The 16,593-nt window shown below is 42.8% G+C and overlaps 1 protein-coding gene across 4 annotated transcripts in view; it reads left to right on the forward strand.

Annotated features, from left to right (window-relative positions):
- The window catches only part of GSAP (gamma-secretase activating protein), a gene marked incomplete at both ends in the record, with an annotated part of 90,314 nt that overhangs the window by 58,277 nt on the left and 15,444 nt on the right, over positions 1-16,593 (forward strand). For all 4 annotated transcript variants that reach the window (XM_079711101.1, XM_079711102.1, XM_079711103.1 and 1 more), the window contains 4 exons: positions 11,675-11,803; positions 12,660-12,718; positions 13,418-13,449; positions 16,102-16,163. In XM_079711101.1, coding sequence (XP_079567227.1) covers positions 11,675-11,803; positions 12,660-12,718; positions 13,418-13,449; positions 16,102-16,163 — 282 coding nt within the window. The remainder of the gene's footprint in view (positions 1-11,674; positions 11,804-12,659; positions 12,719-13,417; positions 13,450-16,101; positions 16,164-16,593) is intronic.

A 16,593-nucleotide genomic window follows, 5' to 3' on the forward strand; every position in this document is an offset into this window, starting at 1 on the left:
GTAGGACACCCTGCTGGCATTGGAGAAGTGATGGATGTGGAGAAAAAAACCCCACACGTTTGGTGCCCAGAAGTGAAATATGCTGTGAATAGACTGTTGTAGAGAAAAAACAAGATATATGTTCCTATACAACATATTTTTGGGGACAGAGAGTTATGGCACGTTCAATTAATATTGTAAAAACATAATTTTATGATTTTACAAAGAAACACAACTTATTAGAGACAGAACATTCCTGTCATATCTGTAGAGATGGGGGTACCTTCAGTTTACTTCTCAGATGATGAAATTGGGGAGCAGACCCAGGATCAAGAATTCTTGTTTTTTTCTCTCTCCTACGGCCACTAGGCTGTGCTGCTTTTATTCATAGTTTAGTTGAAGACATAATGCTTAATTCTTAAAGTTGAGAGGAGGAAACTATCTTAGCATTGGCTTTTCAGGATATGTGCTGATTGCGAGGTGGAATAGTTTAGAGCCATATTTAGGGAGTTACATGAAAAATTACATCCCATTAAAAATGGCTAAGAGTACTACCCAGCTGTGCAAAGAAGAGAGATATTTTTACTAAATGTTGGGAAGAAGGAGAAAGTCCACTTATAAATAGGAGAACTTGGACTTACAACATGCAGTCCCCTTGGCAGGAAGCCTCAGGAGTTCCGGTCGCTGGTCCTCTGTATGGATGGCCCGCTTACAGCATCTTGGCTTAGTATGGTACCTTACTAGCTTTATGGACACAAAGACATTTCTGTTTTATTCTGTCTGTGCTGGAGGTAGTAGGTCACTGTGTTTTTCTGGGCTGCAAGTAAAAGCTGATACTGAGATGGTATCCACTGAAGAGCCAAGTTGGATTGATGCTTTACCTCTGCTAGTTGAGCCCTGATATGAAGGGTAAAGGTTCTCTCTGAGTTGGCTTCCTCTTCTGTAAAAGAAGATGCTGGTTCATCAGCAGATGTAGCATCAAAGCCAGAGGGCCTTTAAGAAATGAAAGGCAGGGATTCCCTGGTGGCACAGTGGTTGAGAGTCCGCCTGCTGATGCAGGGGACACGGGTTCGTGCCCTGGTCCGGGAAGATCCCACATGCCGCAGAGCGGCTGGGCCTGTGAGCCATGTCCGCTGAGCCTGCGCATCCAGAGCCTGTGCTCCGCAACAGGAGAGGCCGCAACAGTGAGAGGCCCGCGTACCAAAAAAAAAGAAATGAAAGGCAGATGTTTTTTTTCCTGGCAGTAATTTGCAGGTGAGCCAGTAAGTACCACAGGGCTTTTTTTCTTCCTTTTTAAAGAAAAAAAAATCAAAATTATTTCCCACATAAATGGGAAACAGTCCCTTAATGTAACCCTTTGGTCTTTTTGTTCAATTAATAGTTGTGATGGGCTACATTGGTAATTATTTCATGTCATCCTAAGAGACAAAATAAGATTATTTCTCAAGAAGAGACTTGGAATAATTTTCCTTCCTTTAAAATCAAAATTTAAAACTCCCCCTGTGCAGGGAAGTGCTTCTGGGTCATTCCTTGAGGATCTGATGGCTTCTAACACCACAGTCTCCCAGAAGTAGCTAAATTCATGGGTATTTTTCTTAGAAAGCATTTTTGTGTATTTGAAAGCTTTATAAGCTCTTTTCAAGAAGCTGGCGATGTGCTTCAGACTGTTGTGGCTTTCACTTTGCTGTTGTCCCTGATGAATATGGTGCTTAGTATTCAACTAGTTCTGTAAGTGCTGGTTGACGGAAAGGAGTGGCTTTCTATGCTCCCAGGTTGGCTGCTAGGGTGTGACTGTGTAGCTCCCATGCCCTCTTCCCTCCATACCATGCTATAACAGCTAACCTTTTACCTTGGAGCCTCTTTTACTCTCTGGGTTAATGAGCATGCTGGTGTTACTTTGGCATCTGAGATCCTTTGAAGGTTGGTCCTAACCTCCTCTCTGACCCTGTCTCCTATTCTGTCACAACACAATTGCAAGTCTTCAGACAGCTGGTTCTTCATCAGCCTTTAAACCAGAGATGTAGATGAGAACCTTTGAGGGTGGGAGGGAGACTGGGATTACCTGTATATGCTCAAGCGTGTTCTCAGCCCAGGCTGAATGGTCGGCTTGCCTGGGGACCATCGAAAACTCATGAGGCTCAGGTCACACCCCACACCAGTTAGGATTCTAGGGGATGGGACCCAGGTGGTTGCTGAGGTTGGTAGTTACACCCTAGAGGCAGATATCTTCACCACAGAGAGTGAAGGTCTGTGGGTTGTTTTTTCTGCTTTCTCTAAAGCTCTGTCTCTGATCTAAACCCAGAATCCACATTCCGCTCTCTCAGTCTTTGCTCATGTCCTCAGAGCCCCACCTAGAATATCCTCTCTTCACCCTTCATTTACACATCCGTTTTCATCCTCTGGGTCTTAGCTATTTTCCATACTTCCAAACAGACCTCCCAATTTATAATGGTGTCTGTGAATTTTCGGAACTTAAGAAATTGCATCACTTATGTACTAGATACCAAGTAATGACATATGCCTCTGTTTTCTCTGTACTCCCTCAATATCTGTATCATAACATCCAGCCCAGTGACCTCCTTGAAAGACCTACGCATTTATATTACTATATTTCTGGGGCTTTTGGCTAATAGTGTTCCTTATTTAAATGTAAGTTGTTTTTGTTTTAAAACTTAGATAATTTTTCCTTCTAAGTCAGTAGTTTTGAACTATTTTAGGCCATGGATTCCTTTGAAAGTCTGATACAAACTGTAGACCTTCTCCCCAGAAAAGTGCTCATACAAGCACGTACTCCATTTTACATATAATCAGTGGGCTCAGAAGCCCCTCTGAAGCATGTCCTTGGACTTGTTTTGTCTGCTTATTCTCAACTCAGACAAGGGTCTGAGGAAAGGGATTTCTTAATGGGGGTGTGAGAAGAAGATAGTTTGGGAGAGAACTTTTCTTGGGAGTCACAGTGTGAGTATGAGAGTGGGGTCTTCTGACAGGAGGATGACTTTGGCCTGAGGGGAAGAGGGCCTCGCACAGGTAAAAGGACACCAGCGTTCCTCCCCTTGCTCTGTGCTGGACGAGATTGGGTGGACGATGCCCTGGGACTCCAGTGGCCAAGCAGGCAGAGCTAATAGTGGAAATGACCACTAGATGTCACCACAACACCAATTAGTTTGCTGGCTTTTGGCACTAGTTGCGTGAACTGAGATGTAGAACAGCAAGAAAGCTGTAGTGATTTCCTGTCAGGGACTGAATTCTGCTAAATGTCGGCAGGATTTGCTTTCATTATTGTTTTTTCAATATAAGGAAGACCAAAGGGTGGATAAAGGTATATTCATTATAAATTTATGGAAAGGGAAAGAAAAGATGAATGAGATAGGTCAAGTGGAGAGTGGGACCTGACGCCTCGGTTCTGATTTCCTCTAGAAATGACAATTTCTTAGAAATAGCTTTTCCTGTCTCTGTGAGAATGGATGTTGGCTGAACGGGCTTTTCAGCCAACTAATTTCCTTTTTTTTTCCCCTAACATCTTTATTGGAGTATAATTGCTTTACAATCGTCTGTTAGTTTCTGCTTTATAACAAATTGAATCAGCTGTACATATACATACACCCCCATATCCCCTCCCTCTTGCATCTCCCTCCCACCCTCCCTATCCCACCCCTCTAGGTGGTCACAAAGCACTGAGCTGATCTCCCTGTGCTATGCGGCTGCTTCCCACTAGCTATCTATTCTACATTTGGTAGTGTATATATGTCCATGCCACTCTCTCACTTCGTCCCAACTTACCCTTCTCCCTCCCCGTGTCCTCAAGTCCATTCTCTACATCTGCGTCTTTATTCCTGTCCTACCCCTAGGTTCTTCAGAGCCTTTTTTTTTAAGATTCCTTATATATGTGTTAGCATACGGTACTTGTTTTCTCTTTCTGACTTACTTCACTCTGTTTGACAGACTCTAGATCCATCCACCTCACTACAAATAATTCAGTTTCGTTTCTTTTTATGGCTGAGTAATATTCCATTGTATATGTGTGCCACATCTTCTTTATCCATTCATCTGTCAGTGGACACTTAGGTTGCTTCCACGTCCTGTCTATTGTAAATAGAGCTGCAATGAACATTGTGGTACATGACTCTTTTTGAATTATGGTTTTCTCAGGGTAGTGGGATTGCTGGGTTGTATGGTAACTCTATTTTTAGTTTTTTAAGGAACCTCCATACTGTTCTCCATAATGGCTGTATCAATTTACATTCCCACCAGCATTGCAAGAGGGTTCCCTTTTCTCCACACCCTCTCCAGCATTTATTGTTTGTAGATATTTTGATGACGGCCATTCTGGCTGGTGTCAGGTGATACCTCATTGTAGTTTTGATTTGCATTTCTCTAATGATTAGTGATGTTGAGCATTCTTGCGTGTGTTTGTTGGCAATCTATATATCTTCTTTGGAGAAGTGTCTATTTAGGTCTTCTGCACATTTTTGGATTGGGTTGTTTGTTTTATTGATATTGAGTTGCATGAGCTGCTTGTAAATTTTGGAGATTAACCCTTTGTCAGTTGCTTCATTTGCAAATATTTTCTCCCATTCTGAGGGTTGTCTTTTGGTCTTGTTTATGGTTTCCTTTGCTGTGCAAAAGCTTTGAAGTTTCATTAGGTCCCATTTGTTTATTTTTGTTTTTAATTCCATTTTTCTAGGAGGTGGGTCAAAAAGGATCTTGCTGTGATTTCTGTCATAGAGTGTTCCGCCTGTGTTTTCCTCTAAGAGTTTTATAGTGTCTGGCCTTACATTTAGGTCTTTATTCCAGTTTGAGTTTATTTTTGTGTATGGCTTTAGGGAGTGTTCTAATTTCATTCTTTTACATGTAGCTGTCCATTTTTCCCAGCACCACTTATTGAAGAGGCTATCTTTTCTCCATTTTATATTCTTGCCTCCTTTATCAAAGGTAAGGTGACCATATGTGAGTGGGTTTGTCTCTGGGCTTTCTATCCTGTTCCATCGATCTATCTTTCTGTTTTTGTGCCAGTACCATACTGTCTTGATTACTGTAGCTTTGTAGTATAGTCTGAAGTCAGGGAGTCAGATTCCTCCAGCTCTGTTTTTCTTTCTAAAGATTGCTTTGCTATTCAGGGTCTTTTGTGTTTCCATACAAATTGTGAAATTTTTTGTTCTAGTTCTGTGAAAAATGCCATTGGTAGTTTGATAGGGATTGCACTGAATCTGTAGATTGCTTTGGGTAGTATAGTCATTTTCACAATGTTGATTCTTCCAATCCAAGAACATGGTATATCTCTCCATCTGTTTGTTATCAGCTTTAATTTCTTTCATCAGTATCTTATAGTTTTCTGAATATAGGTCTTTTTTCTCCTTAGGTAGGTTTATTCCTAGGTATTTTATTCTTTTTGTTGTAGTGGTAAATGGGAGTGTTTCCTTAATTTCTCTTTCAGATTTTTCATCATTAGTATATAGGAATGCAAGAGATTTCTGTGCACTAATTTTGTAACCTGCTACTTTACCAAATTCATAGATATTCTCTAGTAGTTTTCTGGTAGCATCTTTAGGATTCTCTATGTATAGTATCATGTCATCTGCAAACAGTGACAACTTTACTTCTTCTTTTCCAGTTTGGATTCCTTTTATTTCTTTTTCTTCTCTGATTGCCATGGCTAAGACTTCCAAAACTCTGTTGAATAATAGTGGTGAGAGTGGACAACCTTGTGTTGTTCCTGATCTTAGAGGAAATGGTTTCAGTTTTTCACCATTGAGAATGATGTTGGCTCTGGGTTTGTCATATATGGCCTTTATTATGCTGAGGTAAGTTTCTTCTATGCCTACTTTCTTTTTATCATAAATCAGTGTTGAATTTTGTCAAAAGCTTTTACTGCATCTATTGAGATGATCATATGGTTTATCTCCTTCAATTTGTTAATATGGTGTATTACATTGATTGATATGCGTATACTGAAGAATCCTTGCATTCCTGGGATAAACCCCACTTGATTATGGTGTATGATCCTTTTAATGTGCTGCTGGATTCTGTTTGGTAGTATTTTGTTGAGGATTTTTGCATCTGTGTTCATCAGTGATATTGGTCTGTAGTTATCTTTCTTTGTGACATCTTTGTCTGGTATTGGTATCAGGGTGATGGTGGCCTCGTAGAATGAGTTTGGGAGTGTTCTTCCCTCTGCTATATTTTGGAAAAGTTTGAGAAGGATAGGTGTTAGCTCTTCTCTAAATGTTTGATAGAATTCGCCTGTGAAGCCATCTGGTCCTGGGCTTTTGTTTGTTGGAAGATTTTTAATCATAGTCTCAATTTCAGTGCTTGTGATTGGTCTGTTTATATTTTCTATTTCTTCCTGGTTCAGTCTCGGAAGGTTGTGCTTTTCTAAGAATTTGTCCATTTCTTCCATGTTGTCTATTTTATTGGCATAGAGTTGCTTGTAGTAATCTCTCATGATCCTTTGTATTTCTGCAGTGTCAGTTGTTACTTCTCCTTTTTCATTTCTAATTCTATTGATTTGAGTCTTCTCCCTTTTCTTCTTGATGAGTCTGGCTAATGGTTTATCAATTTTGTTTATCTTCTCAAAGAACCAGCTTTTAGTTTTATTGATCTTTGCTATTGTTTCCTTGATTTGTTTTTCATTTATTTCTGATCTGATCTTTATGATTTCTTTCCTTCTGCTAACTTTGGGGTTTTTTGGTTCTCCTTTCTCTAATTGCTTTAGGTGTAAGGTTAGCTTGTTTATTTGAAATGTTTCTTGTTTCTTGAGGTAGGATTGTATTGCTGTAAACTTCCCTTATAACTGCTTTGGCTACATCCCATAGGTTTTGGGTCCTCGTGTTTTCACTGTCATTGGTTTCTAGGTTTTTTAAATTTCTGCTTTGATTTCTTCAGTGATCTTTTGTTATTTAGTAGTGTATTGTTTAGCCTCCATATTATTATTATTTTTTTTTTACAGATTTTTTCCTGTAATTGCTGTCTAGTCTCATAGCATTGTTGTTGGAAAAGATACTTGATACAATTTCTGTTTTCTTAAATTTACCAAGGCTTGATTTGTGACCCAAGATATGATCTATCCTGGAGAATGTTCCATGAGCACGTAAGAAGAAAGTGTATTCTGTTGTTTTCGGATGAGATGTCCTATAAATATCAGTTGAGTCCGTCTCATTTAATGTATCATTTAAACCTTTTGTTTTCTTATTTATTTTCATTTTGGATGATCTGACCATTGGTAAGAGTTGGTTGTTAAAGTCCCCTACTATGATTGTGTTACTGTTGATTTCCCCTTTTATGGCTGTTAGCATTTGCCTTATGTATTGAGGTGCTCCTATGTTGGGTGCATAAATATTTACAGTTGTTATATCTTCTTCTTAGAGTTATCCCTTGATCATTATGTAATGTCCTTCTTTGTCTCTTGTAATCGTCTTTATTTTAATGTCTTTTGTCTGATATGAGAATTGTTACTCCAGCTTTCTTTTGATTTCTATTTGCATGGAATATCTTTTTCCATCCCCTCACTTTCAGTCTGTATGGGTCCCTAGGTTTGAAGTGGGTCTCTTGTAGACAGCATATATATGGGTCTTGTTTTTGTATCCATTCAGCCAGTCTCTGTCTTTTGGTTGGAGCATTTAATCCATTTACATTTAAGGTGGTTATCGATATGTATGTTCCTATTACCATTTTCTTAATTGTTTTGGGTTTGTTATTGTAGATCTTTTCCTTCTCTTCTGTTTCCTGCCTAGAGAAGTTCCTTTAGCACTGTTGTAATGCTGGTTTGGTTGTGCTGAACTCTCTTAGCTTTTGCTTCTCTGTAAAGGTTTTAATTTCTCCATTGAATCTGAATGAGATCCTTGCTGGTTAGAGTAATCTTGGTTGTAGGTTTTTCCCTTTCATCACTTTAAATATGTCCTGCCACTCCCTTGTGGCTTGCAGAGTTTCTGCTGAAAGATCAGTTGTTAACCTTATGGGGATTCCCTTGTATGTTATTTGTTGTTTTTCCCTTGCTGCTTTTAATATTTTTTCTTTGTATTTAATTTTTGATAGTTTGATTAATATGTGTCTTGGCGTGTTTCTCCTTGGATTTATCCTGTAAGGGACTCTCTGCACTTCCTGGACTTGATTAACTATTTCCTTTCCCATATTAGGGAAGTTTTCAACTATAATCTCTTCAAATCTTTTCTCAGTCCCTTTCTTTTTCTCTTCTTCTGGGACCCCTATAACTCGAATGTTGGTGCATTTAATGTTGTCCTAGAGGTGTCTGAGACTGTACTCAATTCTTTTCATTCTTTTTTCTTTATTCTGCGCCACAGTAGTTATTTCCACTACTTTGTCTTCCAGGGCACTTATTCGTTCTTCTGCCTCAGTTATTCTGCTATTGATTCCTTCTAGAGAATTTTTAATTTCATTTATTGTGTTGTTCATCATTGCTTGTTTGCTGTTTAGTTCTTCCAGGTCTTTGTTAAACATTTCTTGTATTTTCTCCATTCTATTTCCAAGATTTTGAATCATCTTTACTATCATTACTCTGAATACTTTTTCAGGTAGACTGCCTATTTCCTGTTCATTTGTTTGGTCTCATGGGTTTTTGCCTTGCTCCTTCATCTGTTGTGTGTTTCTCTGTCTTCTCATTTTGCTTAACTTACTGTGTTTGGGGTCTTCTTTTTGCAGGCTGCAGGTTCATTGTTCCCACTGTTTTTGTTGTCTGCCCCCAGTGCGTAAGGTTGGTTCAGTGGGTTGTGTAGGCTTCCTGGTGGAGGGGACTGGTGCCTGTGTTCTGGTGGATGAAGCTGGATCTTGTCTTTCTGGTGGGGAGGACTGTGTCCGGTGGTGTGTTTTGGGGTGTCTGTGACCTTATTGTGGTTTTAGGCAGCCTCTATGCTAATGGGTGGGGTTGTGTTCCTGTCTTGCTAGTTGTTTGGCATAGGGTGTCCACCACTGTAGCTTGCTGGTCGTTGAGTGGAGCTGGGTCTTAGCGTTGAGACGGAGATCTCTGGGAGAGCTCTCGCCGATTGATATTACGTGGAGCTGGGAGGTCTCTGCTGGTCCAGTGTCCTGGACTCGGCTCTCCCACCTCAGAGGCACAGGCCTGACACCTGGCTGGAACACCAAGACCCAGTCAGCCACACGGCTCAGAAGAAAAGGGAGAAAAAAATAATTAAAAAATAAAGTTATTAAAATAAAAAAATGTTTAAAAAGTTAAAGAGTAATTTAAAAAAAGAAAAAGAAAGAAAGAAGAGACCAACCAAACCAAAAAACAGCTCCACCAATGATAATAGGTGCTAAAAACTATACTAAAGAAGAAAAAAAAAAATAAGGGACAGACAGAACCCTAGGACAAATGGTAAAAGCAAAGCTATACACACAAAATCACACAAAGAAGCATACACATACACACTCATAAAAAGAGCAAAAGGGGAAAAACATATATATATATCTATATATAAAAAAAGAAGGAAGAGAGCAATCAAATCAATAAACAAATCTACTAATGATAATAAACTCTAAATACTAAACTAATATAAACATAAAACCAGAAACAAATTAGATGCAGAAAGCAAACCCCAAGTCTACAGTTGCTCCCTAGGTCCACCGCCTCAATTTTGGGATGATTCGTTGTCTATTCAGGTATTCCACAGATGCAGGTACATCAAGTTGATGTGGAGATTTAATCCGCTGCTCCTGAGGCTGCTGGGAGAGATTTCCCTTTCTCTTCTTTGTTCACACAGCTCCTGGGTTTCAGCTTTGGATTTGGCCCCGGCTCTGCATGTATGTCACCTGAGGGAGTCTATTCTTCGCTCAGACAGGACGGGGTTAAAGGAGCAGCTGATGCGTGGGCTCTGGCTCACTCAGGCCTGGGGGAGGGAGGGGTACGGAGTGCAGGGCGAGGCTGCGGCGGCAGAGGCTGGCGTGACGTTGCAACAACCTGAGGCGCGCCGTGTGTTCTCCCGGGGAAGCCGCCCCTGGATCCCAGGACCCTGGCAGTGGCGGGCTGCACAGGCTCCCAGGAGAGGAGGTGTAGATAGTGACCTGTGCTTGCACACAGGTCCCTTGGTGGCTGCGGCAGCAGCCTTAGCATTTCATGTCCATGTCTGGTGTCCACGCTGATAGCCGCGGCTGCACCCATCTCTGAAGCTCGTTTAGGTGGTGCTCTGAATCCCCTCTCCTCGTGCACTCCGAAACAATGGTCTCTTGCCTCTTAGGCAGCTCCAGACTTTTTCCTGGACTCCCTCCCCAGCCAACTAATTTCTGAAACAGCAAGTTAGTTTTATTACGTAACACTTTACTGATACTTCAACATCCATTTTGAGTCCATTGGGACTATCCTTTCAATAAAAATTTGGGTGATGTGCTATTACTTAACAAAAGGGCATTTTTCTTGATTGAGGCATCTTTTTTTTTTTTGTGGTACATGGGCCTCTCACTGCTGTGGCCTCTCCCGTTGCGGAGCACAGGCTCCGCACGCGCAGGCTCAGCAGCCATGGCTCACGGGCCCAGCCGCTCCGCGGCACGTGGGATCCTCCCGGACCGGGGCACGAACCCGTATTCCCTGCATCGGCAGGCGGACTCTCAACCACTGCGCCACCAGGGAAGCCCGAGGCATCTTTTTTAAGTTCTCTTTTTTCCCTTGTAATACAGCCAAGTCTGTTTGCACAGTAGACATTAACCCAGTTTGTTTTATGGCCAAACATTGCACCCTCGACCCCAGTCAAATCTTTTATAACTGCATATGTTTTGGCAAGAAAGTGTGTATCATAAATCTTCATTCATTTGCGAAAACAATTTTTTGTCAGGATATCCTTCAACATTAAAAAATATATGACTCTTGGGCTTCCCTGGTGGCGCAGTGGTTGAGAGTCTGCCTGCCAATGCAGGGGACACGGGTTCGTGCCCCGGTCCGGGAAGATCCCACATGCCGTGGAGCGGCTGGGCCCGTGAGCCATGGCCGCTGAGCCTGCGCGTCTGGAGCCTGTGCTCCGCAACGGGAGAGGCCACAGCAGTGAGAGGCCCGCGTACCGCAAAAAAAAAAAAAAAAAAAAAAATATATATATATATATATATATATGACTCTTGCATTTTATTTAAAAATGAACGTAATGGGTATTTTTTGCTTCAGGGTAGTACAATGATATCAATACATCAAAAACCTAGATGGGATGGTCGCCAACTAATTCTGTCTTGGAGTATTTGACAGCTGACTGTGAAAGGAGTTCATTTCACCTTTCTGATTCCTGAGTTTTGAAAAAGATCCTTTGGAAGTAAATGAACTTAGCGGGAAAGTAAACCTGTTCTTCCACGTGTTCCAAATCTTGTGCACATTCTCTCACCAAACATGGCATTGTTGACACAATCTGAGTCAGAAAAATGGGTCTCTGGGGAGGAAATGATTTGATGTGTTCAGTGTAGGCTTCCCCACTTAGCCCTCACCCAGGGGAGTCCTACTGGCTTAGGGAGGTGAGTAGCTCTCTCTGTGTGTAAAAGGGATTCGAAAAGGAAGGGAGGAAGGCAAGCCTCTTCCGGTGTATTTTAGAATTCCTATCCGGCAAGAAAGCCATCCTTTGTGGGAAGTGTCCACTCAGAAATGCTGCCTCATGGGAGCTAAGGAAGTGAAGGGAGCCCAGCTTGGCAGCAAGGCTTGCGTGGCCCTTGCCGAGTAGTTTGGGCCACAGGACCTGCTTCTCAAGCTCACCAATGATTTTGTCTCCTACAGGTGCATAGCTTTAAGGGCTACTGGGAAAAACTGAACTCCAACCTGGAATATGTTAAGTACTCCAAGCCACACTTACACTATAACAACAGCGTGGTCAGGAGAGAGTGGCACAGCCTGATCTCGGAAGAGGTATGTGTGGGTTCCTGAGAGCAGCGCAAGAAGCAGAAGCCCAGCCGATTAGGTTAGGTGATGCCCTTAGGTCGTGAGGCTGGCCCATGTTCCAGCACTCTCCCCACTTGCCAGGCACTGTTCTTTGATGCTGCTGATTCCCAGTAGGGAGACCAAGGTGCTTCTCTGACCTCTCTTCTCTTGAAGAGGAAATTCAAGTGCAAAGAGGATAAGGGACACACACGACATGTTCATAGTAGAAGTGGGATTAACATCCGGGTCTCAGATGTGTTTTTGTGCTACTTGTGTAGTTAAAAATTGATTTAAAAAAAACCTAGGTGTTCCCAAAGTAGTGGTTGCTAGGGGTTAGGGATGGTTGAAAGGAAAAGAGTGACTGTGACCCCTATCAAGGGATAGCACAAGGGAGATCTCCGGGGTGATGGAGCAGTTCTGTATCTTGATTATGGTGGTACATTGTGGTGTGTGAATCTACACATGGGATAAAATGACAGCACTATACGCTCACTGTACCAGTGCCAGTTTACTGATTTGCGTACTGTACTATAGTTATTTATAGAAGATGTAAAGACTGAGGGAGACTGGGTAAAGAGTACGTGAGCTGTCTGTAGCATTGTTGGATATAGTTGTAGTGTTGTTGTATATAATATGTAGTTGACTTGCAACTATATAAAATATGTAATAGTTTCAGAATAAAACTTTTTTAGAGCAATTGTTAAAGAATCTAGGTGTTCTGATAACCTGTAAAGTACCTCTCTTTTTTCTGAACTCTTAACTATATTGTATTATGACCTCAGTGTGAAAAATGTCACCCACAAAACCTTCACCTTCCCCACCTTTGACGTGTTCTCACTCCTAGAAAAAAGGAAAAAGAAGGTCCACGGTGTATGTGAGAAATATTCTTGATAATGCAATAAAGTAAGTAAAGTGACGGGTTATTGTAGCTGTAAGATGGTTATATTTTGCAATTACTTTCTTGGCTACCTTTCAGCGAAGTAGCTTACTTTTGTTGTGTATCCTCAGCAAGATGATGCTGTCAGCTTATGAATGCAGCCACCTGAGCCCTATTCTGGAGTTTGGAGCTGGAGTTTCTAGTGGGAAAAATGTATATGTTAAACCTTTTAGATTTGCATCCTGGGGGTGGATGACTTAGAAGGAATAAGTAGTAAAGAAAACTCTTATTAGCTGAGCACTTCAGAGGGGTACAAACATTAGGTTGATTTTTAAAAAGTGTAAGTGGGCTGGTGAGCTTGCTCTTATTTTGAAAGCATATTTTCTGGGTAGATGAGTCATCTCGGAGTGCTATAAGCATAGGCCCAATTCCAACCCCTGTTCTATTTTCTGTTCCCCTTATTTCCAGTGACTGAGAGCTGTAATTGTTCTAAATTATTGTCATTGTTTGCACCAAAGAGTTTTGAGATTTTATAATTGCCTAATGCGGCTTTTGCCAAGTTGATTAAAGTTTTTGAGGTTTTCGGCAGCCTGAGAACAGTTTCTGCGGTGGTTTTATGGGTTTTTAAAGGAGTATATCTTTGTATGGTGTTGTGGCTTTTGTTGTTGTTTTTTTTTTTTAAATAATGCTTCCTGTGTGAATAACATTGGCTCATTTCTTTGTAGGGTGATTTCTAACCTAGAAGCAAGGAATTTGGGTAAGAAAAGACCTGTACTAAAACGTTCTGGATTGCAGTCACTGTTTTGTTTGTAATACCGTTGTTCCTCCCACTGTGGGGTGGCAGGGAAATCACTTCCACTAGCGCTGTGAAGGCAGCACCCTTTACTCTTTTCCCATCAGGGTGGCCACCCAGCTCCTTCCATGTCTCTCTTGGCACCAGGTCCTTCGGGGACAGCTGCTCTTGCCGAGGAGGCCCTGACTGTTGGTTTTCCTTCTGTTTCCCCATAGAACTGATCGAATTAGCATGCCCTCTGGCTGTACTCCCAGGGTGCAGTTCCCTTGGCTTAGAGCTGCTTTCTCTCCAGCTGTCTGATCATACAAGGATCTTTGACTTGTATGCTCCTTTCATTTTGGTTAGCACTTGGGCACTCACTGGGCTAGGTCACAGGGGCACAAAGACGAGGGGCCTCTAGACAAGCAGTGTGGTTATGGGGGGAGAGCATGGGCTTAGGGGCGGACAGACCTGGGCTTAAACTCCAGCTTGGCCACCATGTGCTCTTAGGCAAGCCACTATCCATTTCGTGTGTTGTCCTCCTCAGGGCAAGCGTGAGAAGAAAATGAGAGTCAACGGAGTCGTGTTTACAGAGCCCAGTTCCTCGCTTGGTGCATGGGATACCTGAGATGGCTGCTTTATCTTTAGAGTGTGAGGAAGAAATGCTAACACATAGTCTCTAAACCAGGGGACAGGCATTATGCAGCTGCAGGGTGCAGGGGGTGAGGGACTAGGTCAGGAGTGGGGACCAAGGTTGTAAAGCCTTCCCACGGGGGGTGATGTCCGAGTTAAGTCTTGACAAAGAAGGGGAACTTAGCCAGGGGAAACTGGGGGGAGAGGATGCTAAGCATATTCAATACAGGCTTTTTTTGTGATTTTGTGTGTGGAACTCTTTCACACTTCATAAAGGTCAGCCTCCATTAAAAAAGGAGCTGTTGTTTTTATGTCCCACTTCTGTTTTACAGGCTTGGATGTTTAGGTATATGTTGGGTGACCCTAACGGACATTATTTTATGTGATGCGTTGCCGCACATCCTGCAGCTGTGCGTACAGCCCGCATGAGCTGTGAAGTCACTGAGTAGCCCCGGGAACCAGGCCATCTAGGCCTGAAGCCAGGGCTCTGCCACCAGCACCAGGCCGGAGCAGTCCGCCAGGGATGTGAATGTGCACGCAGGCTCCCCTGCTTGCATCGCTAGGGGATTTGCACTGTGGGAAGTGTTGCCAGTCTCGCTGAGGTTTCTGTGTGTCCTCGGCTCCCACGACTGGGTAGATCTCCTGTTCTTGTACTTCAGGCCTGTTTGCACCCCGTTACTAGTCGTTCTCACTTGATGACCTTCAGGGAACTTGCCTCTTCCTCTCATGTGCTTTGGTTGTGCTAGTTTCCTAGGAAAAACATCACCGTCAAAGACGGAACATTCCTTGTGAAATTCAAAACAGCCGTGAAAACTACTGGGCTCTAGGGCTTCCCTGGTGGTGCAGTGGTTGAGAGTCTGCCTGCCAATGCAGGGGACTTGGGTTCGAGCCCTGGTCTGGGAAGATCCCACATGCTGCGGAGCAGCCAGCCCCGTGAGCCACAATTACTGAGCCTGCGCGTCTGGAGCCTGTGCTCCGCAACAAGAGAGGCCGCGATAGTGAGAGGCCCGCGCACGGCGATGAGGAGCGGCCCCCACTTGCCGCGACTAGAGAAAGCCCTCGCGCAGAAACGAAGACCCAACACAGCCATAAATAAATAAATAAATTTTTTTTAAAAAGGATACTTTAATTAGAACTAAAAAAAAAAAAAAAAACTACTGGGCTCTAGTTTTGAACTGTTCACCATGAAGACTATGTAGGATCCAGTTAGGATTTATCTCAAGGGGTCAAGAGGCCTCCGTGCCCTCCCACAAGGAGTCCTCAGCCCCTGACCAGGGCAGTTCCTCCTGTTGACGGGCTCTGTGACTCAGGTTCTGGGAGAGGACGATGGGGCATGAAGGTGCCGTTAGCAGAGCGTTAGGGCAGATCTTCCTAGAGGCGGCGTTCTCCTGTCCCTCCAGTCTCGCTGGTGCGGTGCAAATCAAGGTGGAGAAAGTGCCCTTTGGTGTAACCTTACGTGCCACTTTTCCATCTCAGTTAGCTACCTTTTCAGTCCCATAACTTGTGCCGATTATTCTTATTTACCACAGTAACTGACTGGTCTCCTCGCCTCAGTAACTCTATAAACGACAAGTTGGAGTCAGAAAGAAGGGAGTCATGCGACCCTGCCACTAAGTCCCCATCCCTGGGTTTGCCCCTCCCTTAGGGTTTAGAGAGGGCCCAAGCCGTTCAATCTTCTATGAAACAGAGGACCTTAGTGGTGAGTCTTCACACTGAAGAGGAGTCAAAGTCAGAGTATATTGGTGTTGGGAACGTGTTCCTTGTTTTCTTTCTTTCTTCCCCAGTCCCTGCCTCTCTGGTTCACAGCTCTCTCTCTCTGCATATCACTAAGTGATAAGTTGCAGCGTGTAGGATCAGGTCACACTGAATGAAAAATTTTTATCCCATCAGGGAAGTGTTATGTTTTCCCAGTGACTCAGAGAAGGGAAACCCAGGCTGAGGCCTCCTCCTTCTAGCCCATTCCCGAAAACCACCCTGCTTGACTGTTGCTCTGTTTAATTTCAGAGCCAAGATTAACACCCCTCTTCCAGGAGGAAGACAACCACCAGCGGCTGCTTATGGGGCTGGTAAGTGGTCTGTGGGATGTTCAGTGCCGGTGAACAGTGGGCTCCAAGGGAAGGGGAAAGGGCTAGATTGTACTTCTCATTCTGTTCTTGTTTTTCATTCACTCTTTGAACACAGGGTCGTTGCCAGTCACTCACTGTAGGTTCAGTGGTGAGGGACACATATATAATTTCTGCCCTTTTGGTATTTGTAGTCTTGTGACAGAGATACGAATTAATCAGTCGCCCCAATAAATGTATAATTATAAAACATCATAAGGAAATGTATAGCACTGAGAGTTTTTAAAATAGGAAACAGCAGCGTCTCTGTAGCATTTGTATTTGGGTTTAAAATACAACGGGATAAAGTATTCTTTCTCAAGAGGTCCTACCACTAGGAAGACCAAAGAGATATAAATCAAAATAAATTAATTGAAGAGCAGAATTGGCAGAT

Source organism: Hyperoodon ampullatus (assembly GCF_949752795.1).
Source record: "Hyperoodon ampullatus genome assembly, chromosome: 9".
In the NCBI taxonomy this organism is placed as follows: Eukaryota; Metazoa; Chordata; class Mammalia; order Artiodactyla; family Ziphiidae; genus Hyperoodon; species Hyperoodon ampullatus.